The 12733-nt window shown below is 35.6% G+C and overlaps 1 protein-coding gene across 1 annotated transcript; it reads right to left on the minus strand.

Annotated features, from left to right (window-relative positions):
* Positions 1-3888: 3888 nt before the first annotated feature.
* On the minus strand, positions 3889-11206 carry LOC141801626 (uncharacterized). Its single transcript, XM_074684744.1, has 8 exons — positions 11149-11206; positions 10515-10610; positions 10329-10415; positions 8147-8260; positions 7542-7634; positions 7435-7463; positions 5335-5403; positions 3889-4035 (listed from the first exon to the last, which is right to left on the minus strand). Exons 1-8 carry the CDS (start codon positions 11204-11206, stop codon positions 3889-3891), a joined length of 693 nt encoding a protein of 230 aa, XP_074540845.1.
* Positions 11207-12733: the final 1527 nt, after the last annotated feature.

A 12733-nucleotide genomic window follows, 5' to 3' on the forward strand; every position in this document is an offset into this window, starting at 1 on the left:
TAGCCTCAGCTCACCTAAATAAAAGACACTCTGGATCCACAAAAAGTACTTTGTCTTCACAATATAAACAAAAGAGTGTATGAAATTCTAAACAAAGTAAAAAAAAATCTAGTAAATAATTGTCTCTATAAGTTTTTTTTGTGTTTATAAAATTGTACATGTGATGTCTTAATTTTTTTTCAATCTTTATTAACATTGCAAATATTTAAAAAAAAAGTTGTGTTATAAATTTCATAAATTTGCAAAATGTATGAAACTCTAATGAGAGAAAAATTGAGAAAAAATTCAAAAATTTATACATCTCAAAAAATTTACAATTAATTTTTTTTTAAAATTGCAATTAAAATTATTAATCTAAAAGAATTGCGGAAATTTCATTAATTTGTCATAAATAATACAATTTCAAAATTTTGCCTATTTTAAAAAAGGAGGTTTAAATAACTATTTCAAAATAATTTGTAGGAATCTAAAAAAAAAGTGAACTTTGCAAAAATTTCAAAACTTTGCAAAATCTTCAAAAACCTGAATTATTCTTATTAATCTAAAAATATTGTAAAAAAAAAAAAAAATTGAACTGAAAAAACTTTAAAAATTAAAAAAAATTGCAAAAACCACAACAAAATTAAAAGCTTTATTGCAAGTGGTGATTCATATTTAGTAAAAAAAAAAAAAAAAAAAGTAAATGCATAGCCTATTTCTATTAAGCTTAAATGTCTCTTATCATTAATTCCCTTTGTAAGAAAACAAAAATTCTTTACTTCAATAACATTTTTAAAGCTTCAAGGATCCCCTGCAAAGGAGTCAAAGAGCCACATGAGGGTCCAGAGCCACAGGTTGAAGACCCTTGAGCTAAAGGGTTAAATTCAATAAGCAATGAAGTGTTGGAATAAAAGCAAAGCTCATTAGGAATAATAATAATACAAAAAAAAAAAAAAGAAAAAAAGAAAAAAAGAGAATAGGAGAGGACTTAGGAAAGATAAACAGGGAAATAGGGAAATAAACCTAAAAAATAGAATAAAATAAAAAAAATAAAATAAAATAAAATAAAGTTTATATAAAAAGGTTGCACAACCCAAGAGACAAACGTGAATTTAAAAAAAGTTTACATAATTACAGGAACATTGAAATTTGGGAAAAACACACATTTGTGGGAGGAATTAATACAAAAATCAATACATGAACAAAGATTATGTGAAAACCCAAATAAGACTCAAAAAGAGATTAATGAATGTTTGTCTAAAATTTGTCATGATCATTGAAGAACGATAAAGATGTCAGATTATTTGTTGAATCTATGTATAAAATATTTTAAATATTTTTAAAAGGTCTTAAAAATGTACAACATGTTTAGAAATCCCCTTGTTTTGCATTTGAAAACTGTTTTAATTCCATACTAACAGTGTACAGCTTTTATTCCCTGTGTCTTAAGATGGAAACCATTCAAACGCAGGGAAATCTACTTCTTGATCTTGACTTTTAGATTTATTACTCAAATAAACTTCACTGCTGCACCACTGTGGTCTGAAACTTTAACTGAGGGACAGCCAACAGCTTCAAAGCAGAGTTTGCACTCTTAAGGAGCTTCAGTTTAATTCTGTCTTTGTTTACTTTGATTCAAAGCTCAAACTGTTGCTGTCTCTGAGCAGCCATTTAAACAAACTGACCTTCTCCTGCTTAGGCTTCAGACCCTAAATTACATGATGCCTTTTACATATTTTGCATTTATTAAAAAAAGAATCATGTTAGTGATCCTCTGCTGGGCTGTGTTAATGACGGGCCGCGTGTCTGCTGTGAGGAATGTGTCCTGTAGGGAGCGTCACTGAAGCAGAATCACTATGTTTGACAGCTCTTTGTCCTAAACCTGCATTAACAACCCCCCCACTGCAATTCCTTCATGCTCAACACACACTCTAATTACTGTCCATTAACGTATGGGAGTGTGTGTGTGAGAGAGAGAAAGAGGGTGTGTACGCTCTGCTGTCTCTGCTTGGAGGTTTGTGAAGAAAGTTTGTTTTTGTGATGATTAGAGGAAGCAGAGGTTTGTGTTGCCCTATTAGACCAGTTTCACCTGATGCTGTTTCTATATCCTTCTTTACAGAGGATTTAAAGAGACAGTACGCTGTTTAAAGTCACTTCAAAAGAGCAGTTTGACCTGATTTTCATCGCACCACATAAAAGAGATGTTTTTAGGTGCACTGGACCGACTTCTTCATGTTTAATGCAAGACAAACAAAAAGGGCTGCCATGTTTGGACTCTTATGGCCACCATAGCCTCTACCATTATTAATTTCATTGTGCAGCAACAATAAATTTGACTGATATATAATGATGTCTTGTTTTTTTGGACATTATTTCATGCACATTCTGCAGATGCATGATGCACACTTGATATAGTGGGCATCTCCTGCTGTGGAGGATCTCTGGTGCCCCCCTCTGGTGACAAGTAGAAACATTCAGCATCTGTGCTTTACCATTATGTAATTTCTTTTCTTCAGCTGAAGGCTTATTCAGTTTTTTTTAAAATAAAGGTGCCTGTAGAGTTTGTTTGAAGGTTTTTTCTTTCTTTTTTTTTTTTTTTTTTTTGTTAGAAAAAAAAAAACAAAACAGGTTTATTTGCCAAGTACATGTACAATAAGTCAGACTCCAGTTTGTGAGCCTCACTACAGAAACTAAAACACAAAGACACAAATAAAGATTACAGAAACTGGACCTGACAGGTTTATGTACAATTACTATCAAACAAATCATAATTACGCACATTTAATTTCATTTGAATTTTTTTGCAAATATCTCTTCAAACCTTTATTCCCAAAATCTAAAATCTAAAAAACATCTATTTTTAATCCCTCTTTCTCATAACTTCCAAGACGTCCATGCCCACTAAACAAACAATGTGGCTGCCTGTTGCAGCAGCTCTGTCTCCTTAGTCCGTTTCTTGTAATTTTTTCATCTCCTTTTTCTCATTTTTGCATTTGGAGTGGGTCATTACTCTGTATGGCTCACTTGCTGGTCATGGACACCAAACTGGTTTTGTCTTCAGTGATATTTTTACTATTTTTTTCTCCTGTGTTTGTCTGGAGATCCTACATGTAACCATGGCTGCATTGTTTACATGTGAAATTAGCTATTAGCAACCTGTAGCATGTCAATGCTAACTGGTGCTAGGCCTGATGTTTACCACAAGGTGAGGAGATGGAGGTGAGGTCAACGTGCTGGTTCTCAGGTGTGAGCTAAGAAGTGACGACATGGACCTGTCCTTCCATCCATCGTTATTGGGAACGTAAGATCTATCTCCAATAAAATGGACGAGCTAGCTGTGCTAACCCAGCAACAGAGGGAAAACCAGAGGGCAGAGTAGCATCACGCTATATGGCTAACGGAGCTAACATCAGACACCAACGCCGCATTGTAAGAGCTTCACCTGCTGTGGGCAGACAGGATCCAGGAGACAGAGACTGAACAGACTGCTGAAGAAGCTCAGTCCTGGACCCTGTGGAGGTGGAGACTGGCTGAACTGGACAATGATGGACAAGCTGTCATCATCTATTTTCTTATGGAGCTTTCTGCACTTTCTATACACTTTACTACTTTTGTTTTCTTGATTCCTGCTGTGACTCCTCAATTTCCCCTCATGGAGAAATAAAATAGTCTCTTTTTCTGTCTATTTTTATTTCACACATTTTCAGTACAAAACCACTAAAAAGTAGCGCCAATCAACTTCCTGTAAATTTGACATTCAGCTAAGAAAAGTTCAAACATTTAAATTCCTGATGGCATTAATTAGCATTAGTTTGTTTAAATTTCTTCTGGTCAACAAGATCCAAACGAAGCCAACAATAGCTTAAACAATACCTGTCACAACACGAGAGGTGACTTTACTTTGGTCTGTTAATTCTTCACTTTGTTGACAGTAGCATAAAGGCTGTTGGGATCAACAGAGGCGCCGACAGCAGCAGCAGCAGAAGGAGGAGTGGAGGCTTTAACAGTGCTATAGGTCACTACTCCATCTTCATTATCATCACCTTTGCCCACAACCTGGGAAATAACATTTAGCACAGGACAGCAAATTAATAAACAATACAAGCAAATGCAACATTATGATGCAAACAGCACAAGAAAATGTGTGCAACATGATGGGATCTTGAGCAAAAAGGAACATCATCTTATCTGAGTGTAAGTGTAACAGTAAATATATTGTTCTTTATGAACAGCCTTGTGATTATAATAAACATTAGTGAAACCTGATTTCTATCTTGCGCCCATAAGCTATCATCTGGTTCCTAAGTGTTCCCTCAATACAAAGATCTAATGAGTACAAGATAGTTATCTTGTGCGTTAAAGTCATAACTTATTCAAACAAGATAATAATCTTGTGTGTGCACTCTTATTAAAACCTGTTCCAAAAGGATAACTATCTTGTGCAAAAAGTTTATTATCTGGTTTAAACATGTTCCTACAATACCAAGATCTGCACAGGAGAATCATCTTGCTTATAAAGGTGATTACTTGGTTAAACAAGATAATAATCATGTATGAACAAGATATTAAAACCTGTTCAGACAAGATAACTATCTTGTGCAAAAAAAGTTATCTGGTTTTCACATGTTCCTACAATAAAATCATCTTGGTCCAAAAAGATAATGAGATTGTGTGCACAAGATAGTTACTTATTCTCTAGATTAAAAGGTGGATACAAATTTATTAACATAATACGTAGATGAGCCCAGAATAAATTTTTTAAAAGAATGAAGTTATTCTGCAAGATTGTCATCTCAAACAAGATTAAATCTTGTTTCCTGAGTCTTATTATCTTGTGTGAACAAGATCAAAACGTCTTCTCACGGGATAAATGTCTTGTTTTCACTCTTATTGTGTGTCTGATGATAACTTACGTCTAAAAGGAAATGTCTAGTTCTCATTACTTTATCATAAGACAAGATACTAATGCACAAGGTAGAAGACTACATCTTGTTCACACATGATAACTTCATTTTACGCAAAGGATGACAACTAATACCCACGAAAATCATGGTACACACAAGATAAAACTTATTTAGTTTCAACAAATATTTATTCCTGCAAGATAGTGATCTTGCTAGAACAAGATTTTGTTTCCAGCCGAAAGTTTTCCTAAGTGATCAAGTGTTAAAAGTTTAATTAGGGTTAAATATTTCAACTGAGACGAACAGGTTGAGAATTAAAGTCTCATCTTGCTGTAATACATTCCACACATGAGCTCTGGCTTTTAAATTAACCATCTTTCTTCAATTTTGTGTGCTGTTATTATATCTTTTATCCACAACGATCATCCCTTTGACCAATCAGAAATCTCACCTGAGCTTGACCGTTGCTCTTCTTGGTGAAGTTGATGGAGGCGTAAGCGACACCTTCTTCAGGATCAACCTGTGAAGAGAGGAAAAAACATTTTAACTGACTTCTACTTTCTCTCAGAGTCATTTTTCCTATTATTTTCTTTATTTCTACCTTGTTTAAACCGTCCAAAAGTTTTATCTTAGTTTTATGGGGGATGTTTATTCTTGGGTATCTGATTTTATCAACCATAGAGTGATACTGTTCAGATGAAGTCAAGTTGCTTTATTTCACTTCCCTTTTTCATCTTTGTCACACTCTAAAGGCTGTAAACACACTCTGCTATTGGTCTATTCTCAGAGGATAAACAGCCTGCAACACTGATGATTATTTATAGATTTTTTTATTTTTATTATTTGAAGAAGCTCTTTTGATGTGCTTAGAGTTCCCTCAACCTACAGAAATACAGAAATGGAGACATGTTGTAAGATGCATGCAGTTAACTGATGGATTCACTTTTAAGTGTCTTCAAAATATGGGAACAACATAATTTGTATAGACTATAAAATAGGTTAACTTATTGTGAATAGTAAAAATCGTTCTACGCTCAAAATGAAACACTGGTGCCACATTGACTTATCATTACACCTCTAAGACTTCCTTGATTTAGTTCAGACATGGTGTGACAAAGAGTGTTTAAGGACCAGTCTTGTAGCTAAGTCCTGAAACAGAGTTCAGTCCTGACTCATGTCCAAGTTATTGGGGGAGATTTTGAATTCTCTCTGACTGCCTGGACCTGGACTGACCTTTTGGATGTTAAGACAATAAATTTACTTCATGAACTTTAAGTTCAAACAGAAGACTGACTGTGTGTCCGTCGATCTGAAAGCACAATGAATTAACAGCGCTGTTTGTCACATGCCCTTCTCTTAATAGGCGGAGGTACCCATCATTTGCTGGCACTTGCAAAACTTGCAAAATCTGCCAAAAATCCCCGGATACCCTACTGATTCAGGAAAATTGCTCAGTATGCAATGGACCAGTCTACCTGGCATACTGTTTCCCACAATGTACAGCGCTGACGCTGTCAGTTAATGCTAGTGGAAGGTTTTGGTGAATTACCGCCATCTACTGGAATGAGTTGGCATTACAACTACAATACAACAACACTAACATTAGATGGTTCGTGAGACAGAAGTAAAATGATGAGAAAGAAAAGAGAAAATCTTGTCACTTCTGGTCGTGAAAGAGGTGTTTACCTCTACAAATTCATTAAAGCCCATATAAAAGACTAATTTCCCTTTTTTTAACCATACGTGGATTATATGGAAGTGGTTTTTCCATCAGCTATTAAAATAGAATTTAAAAAAAAAAACAGATTTATTTTCAGCCAATGATGTAACTTTTGGTGTAAGATTAGAAATCAAGAATGATGATTCTGCTATGATATGATTAACAAAATAACTAAATGCCAAGATCTGCCCATAGCTTGTTTTGTATATTTATATTAAAGGCAAAAAACAAACAAACAAACAAAAAAACATCATTAGTACCTCCACCTTCCAAGACTGGAAACCAGAGTGGTATACTACAAAACAGACCCAACACAACAGTCATACTACATACTACATGCAAAAGCAGTAGGTAGTATGTAGTGGCTACTACATACATAAACAAACATAAGCCCCACATATGACAAGAAACAAATCAAAACTACAAGGAACAGGAAACAAACAACAACTCAAACACAAGAAACACAAAGAATAACCAAGAAACTCAAGACATACAAGCACAAACCATCATCCTGTCAGATTCCAGCAAAGGTTATTAACTGTTGGATCGATGCAGTTTAACCTGCAGGAGCATCTGAGTGGGTGCAGCTCTGGTACAGTCTCTCTAAACTCAAGTACGTTTTTTTTTTTTTTTTACTTAAAGTTTCTGAATATGTACCAAACAGGATAAGATAAACATCTATCACAGTGACAAAGTGTATTTGTAGATACCTATCTCTCATCATTTCCCCTAGCCTTTCTGCAGCAGCAGCTCTTAACTGCACTGACTATTATCTCTCCTCCTGATCTCTGCTGTGCAAATGAGGTGGAGAAAAAAACTTTCTGAACTTACAGCGTTGTCGTTCGTCACTGTTTTGTTCCCTGTCCGACAAAAGAAGAAGAAACATGAGTTTCCAAAATAAAGATCAGCAAAATGTTGGTTGATTTCAGTGTCATCACCTTTCTTTCTCTTCCAGGTGATGATTATCACAATGATGATGAGAAGAGCTGCTAAAAGCACCACAGGGACAGTGATGTACAACCACAGCCATCCTGGAAAAGAAAAGTGAAGGTGTTGAAGGCATTTTGGAAAAGATGTCTGTCCTTAAACCCTTGCACACCGAGGAAAAGCAAAACCTTGTCAAGTGTTTTATTATTTTGAGTAAAAATTGTCTTGTAATACTCGATATGAGCCACATTCAACTGATCAGTCCAGAAAAATGTCTCTTTTCTAATTATTTAAAGACGAAAATGAGGTCTGACTGACGTCTAAAATTTGCTTGCAACTCGATTAATGCCTTAATAAAAGTAACTTTTCTCGTTTCATTTTTTTTTATCAAAATAAGCAATTCAGACCTCATTTTTATCTTCAAATAACTTGAAATCAGACATTTTTTCTGGATTGATCAGGAGAATGTGGCTCATATTGAGTCAAAAAAGACATTTTCTACTGAAAATAAGACAAAAACACTTGATGAGATTTCAGTTTGTTGCAGTGCTTGATGATCCAGAGAAAAGAAAAGAGCGTGAAAGACATACACAGAGAGTAGAGTTTGGATCCTTACCATCTGAAGCATTGCAGGTTGTAGGAGCTTCTGTTGTTGTTCTTGATGTTTTCTGCGTAGACGAGGTTGATGAAGCCGTTGCTGATTTTGTTTTAGCACGGTTATTGTCCTTACCTTAATGAATGAAACAAATCAACTTAAAATCTTCAAAACCAGCATCACTTTGAGGTAAATGTTAAAGTGACTTTCAAGATGCTGTGAGGAGGATCTGTTTTGATTGCGCTCCCTCGCCACCTTGTGGCCTGGAGTCTCCGCACACTGTCGTAAATTACCTTTAGCGAGGCGTGTGTTTTTTTTTTTTAATCAAATGTAGACCGAAAAAAAAAATCTTTGTTCAAGAAGCTTTTTACTGGATACAACACTGTGAAGTTAGGTATTTATCAGTACAGTTATGTAGCTCTACAGTTTGAAACGGGACATCAAGCATACATTGTAGCAGCCGGCTATAGAGGGATTATTTGTTTATCAACAATGCCGGATGCGCAGGCAACTTGGGTGCAGAAGCACGGCATAGTATAATGGTTTGTCAACTGATGTGGAGGAGTTAACCACCAAAAAACACATTTTTAAACCAAATACCAGCACTTATACGGATGGTAAACGGCTCCCAGGTTTGTGAAATAGCAGTGAGTGGACAAATATTAGGTGGACAGATGTTTTTAGAGGAGAAATCCGGCGTGTACCCAGAGAGGAATTTAAACACGCAATTGTCTCTCGATGCTCATGACTGCATTATCTGTGGTCACTTAACAGACTGTGACAGACCAGGACGTAAACATGTGACAATAAATCAGAAACCCTCCCAGACCAAAAAAGCACACAGACTGCTTAGTCTGAGACCCGGTTTATAATAACAGAATCAGAAAACTACGTCCAGAGTTAATTATTCACCCACAGATGTTGCTGGTGTTTCAGTGTAAAGTGTGACCTTCTAAACTGGTGGCTTTCGGCCGTTAATCACTGATACTGTCAGCTGAGAGTCATCAGTTAGCATCGTTGCTATTAACTCCAAAACACCGGTTGCTCTGTGACGGTCAAAACTCGATAGATGTTGCTTCTTTTGTATAGTATTGTTTCTAAAAACTGACCACTGAACAACCGGACATTTTTATGCTGATAACAGGTTGAATTTAGTGTTTAAAAAACGCTAACTCATCTGAATGAATGGAGCTAAACACTGCTTCTGCGCTCAATATGCGTGTGTATCTTCAGCAGCTTGCTCCGACGTATCTGTTGGCTAATGTGACAACAAGTAAACACTGTCAGTTTGGAAGTGGTTCAGTGGTGGTTTATATTTAGTGCAGCTGTCAGTTAGTGCTCTACACTCCAAAAAAGTGAAATCTCATCAAGTGTTTTCGTCTTATTTTCAGTAGAAAATGTATTTTTAGACTTGAAATGAGCGACATTCACCTGGGTAAAAAAAAATTCTGCAAATGGAACAAAGAGAAAAGTAACTTGTATTGAGACATTATTCTAATTTCAAGCAAATTTTTGAGCAAATTTTTCTTATTCCATTGGCAGATTATTTTTTACTTGTTACAAGCTATTCAAACCTCATTTTTGTCTTTAAATAACTTAAAACAAGACATTTTTCTGGACAATTTTTACTGAATATAAGACAAAAACACTTGATAAAATTTCAGCTTTTTGCAGTGAAAGACATGTCTGTAATGTGTGACGTTAGTAAATCCTGGTTATGTCCTGCCAGTCATCTACCAATCAGAGCTAACGTAACCTCACTCTTCATTTTATTGATAGACTCTCAAGTTTGAACAGACCACTACAGAATAACTGCTGACTGTGGATTGGAATCAACATTAGCACAAACAGTTTAGCCCTTTTAGCCTTTAGCTCGTGCTCTATCTCTCTCCTGTTTATCTTTCTTCTGCCCTTTTACTGTCTGACAGTTAGGCTCCAGAGTCCATCATCACTACAAAATTAGTCGTAAAAATCTCTCCTCCCTACTAAACTTTGTCAGCCGCTGTGGTGTTGTCATAGAGACCAAGCCAATCAATCCAGTCCTGCCCGACCTGGAAGCTAAGAAGTAGCAACAGCAATATTGGTGCTGATAATCTCATTTTAAAGAGTGGATTACAATCTGGCATATATCTAGAAGGGAGACTTTTTCTAGATCACTTTCAAACTCCTCACAGCCTCTTTAAAGGGATGATGATATTCTCACCTGGTTTGTCACCTGAGGACTGAAGTTTGAAGGGAAACGACTGTTTGTTGTTATTAACAGACACTTCACACTGCAGGGAGTTATGTCCTGGTTTCAAAACGCGGTGATAATTTGGGAAGGTCACATCAGTGTAGCAGTGATGATATGATGTCGTCAAACAATGATGATGTCCACTCATGTCTTTACCCTCCAACACCCATTTCACTTTGAGTGTAAACTGTTCATACGTCCTCACAAAGCAGCGTAACGTCACCCTGTCCTCATCTCTCTTTGTCTCAGTCACTGTTGAAGATGGAGATATGGTCAGAAAGACAGAAAGAGTCAAATGAAGCTGAGCTCTGTGATCATAATTATTGTGATGTTTCAGTTTTCTGTGTGAATGAGCTGAAAGCATGATGAGAGAAATACTCACTGGTCAGCAGAGACAGAAAAACAACAGCATCAGGTTCTTGTTTTTCATTGGTTGGGTATTGTTGACAAGTATAACGTCCAATGTCTCTCTCTGTGGCGTTCTTTATGATCAGAGAACAGTTTGCTGTAACTTTCAGTCTGTCTGATTTAGCTCCAGCATTTACACCACCTCGTTCGACCAGCTCCACTGCTGGTGAATTTGTTGGATCACTGAAGACCCAGGTAGTATAACTACACTCAGGTTGATTTCTGATCAGATTCTCACAAAACAAAGTGACGTCATCTCCAGCTCTGACAATGCGGTGGAGAGTTTGCAATCCAGCTATTGAGATAATGACAAAATCATCGTGTCAGAGACCGAAAAAAAAAAAAAAGGCTGACAGAGTAACTGTGATAGAAATCTTCTTACCTGTGAAGTGAAGCAGTGCTGTTAGAAATAAAGAGATCTGAATCCATCTGAACTCCATGATCCTGATCCTCTGTCTCTCTTCTTCTCTCACTAATAACTGTCTGAGTTCATCAACACGTCCTTATTCACAGAGAGGCTGAAACCACTTCCTCTTCTTTTTTTTTTTAGTCCGCTGTCATTTCCTGAATGATTTCTGAGTAAAATCTCCTGCTCTAAGACTTTTTCAACATTACTAACACAGTCAAAAATGCTGTGAACTTGTATTTCATTTATTTTTTAGTGACATTTATTCTGATGCACATAGATCATGAAGTAATAATAAGGTCAATGGGGAGCAGGGACCATATATCATAGTTTGTTTATTTTAATGAGCAGTATTACCAACATGACAGAATAGATAACTAGTGAAAATCATTAATTACTACTTTTAAAAAAAGACTGTGTAACTTATTGCGTCCAGTTTTTTTTAGGGCTGAAGTGACAGAAATGTTTTTGGCCTCCTAAGAAGAAGAAGAAGAAAAGAAGCCAGAGGAAGTTGGTACATGTATATAGGTGCTGCTTCTTTTCTTCTGGTCCTAAGAAAACTGAGACCTTTACAGAGAAGTTTGACTGAAACATAAACAAAAAATGAGAAATCAAAGATAAATGAAAACATAAAAATATATATTTTTATTTAACAAAAAATAAATGCATAAATTATTTATATTTATAAAATAAATAAGTAAATAAATACATTTTAAAAATAAATAAATAAATATTTATAAAAAATAAATAAATATTCAAAAATATTTATCTATTTATTTATTCATTGTGTTTTTTTTTTTTTTTTTTTTTTTTTCAAGTTTGGCCTCCAGTCTTAATTAGGGGTGGGCTCCTGTCACATTTGAAACAATACGGTACCGATGCCTGGTTGGTACTGGTACTCAGAGGTACCAATTTTGGGTACTTTTTTGTGTTTATGCGGTAAAGATATCACTTTGTTTAATAATAAAATAAATAAGTTTTTTTCAATTTAACATATTTGTCCTTGTAATGCTGTGTTCATGTCCAGTATGGAAAATCTACTACTCTTCCACTCCCTCACAGTCACAAAGATGCATTTAGGTACCTAAACATGGTACCTTTTTAATTTCTATGTGAATTGGTACTCGGTACTTTCAACAGAATTCGGTCAGTACCTATGAAAGTAAGTAGTTAATGCTTAATTCCCCTTAAAGTGCTTGAAGATTAGGTGACAGTCTGGTGCGCTGATCTCTGAGTTCTTAATATTGGTCCTTTTCAAGACAGTGAAGTTTTCAGTCAGGGTGTTGTGATAACAGCAGCCACAGAGTTGTTGACACAAAACAAAATTATGGGAAAAAAATAGGGAAAAAAAACAAATTACATTTGTACATTTGTACCACAAAAAGCATCCTGAGCTGTTTTGGTTAGAGGTTGTGGGCTGCACACAGCAATGAGGTCAATGGTAATGAAACCACTTCGTTGACAAAATGATAACATCTGCGTTCTTTGGGACTTTTTGTGCATCTTTTAACCATCATGCATTTAGGACACAGTAAAACACAATATACTTGTTCTAGTTGTG

The sequence above is a fragment of the Halichoeres trimaculatus genome, unplaced genomic scaffold, assembly GCF_033239565.1.
Source record: "Halichoeres trimaculatus isolate MK-OKI-2021-1 unplaced genomic scaffold, fHalTri1.1 fHalTri1_scaffold_13, whole genome shotgun sequence".
In the NCBI taxonomy this organism is placed as follows: Eukaryota; Metazoa; Chordata; class Actinopteri; order Labriformes; family Labridae; genus Halichoeres; species Halichoeres trimaculatus.

Bases quoted from the DNA above. Each gene is read 5' to 3' on its own strand.
- LOC141801626 (XM_074684744.1), bottom strand. From the start codon at position 11,206: ATGGAGTTCAGATGGATTCAGATCTCTTTATTTCTAACAGCACTGCTT. The intron at 10,611-11,148 runs GTAAGAAGATTT...CATCTTCAACAG, and splicing joins AGCACTGCTTCACTTCACAG to TGACTGAGACAAAGAGAGAT. The intron at 7,464-7,541 runs GTGATGACACTG...TTTGTCGGACAG, and splicing joins CACCTGGAAGAGAAAGAAAG to GGAACAAAACAGTGACGAAC.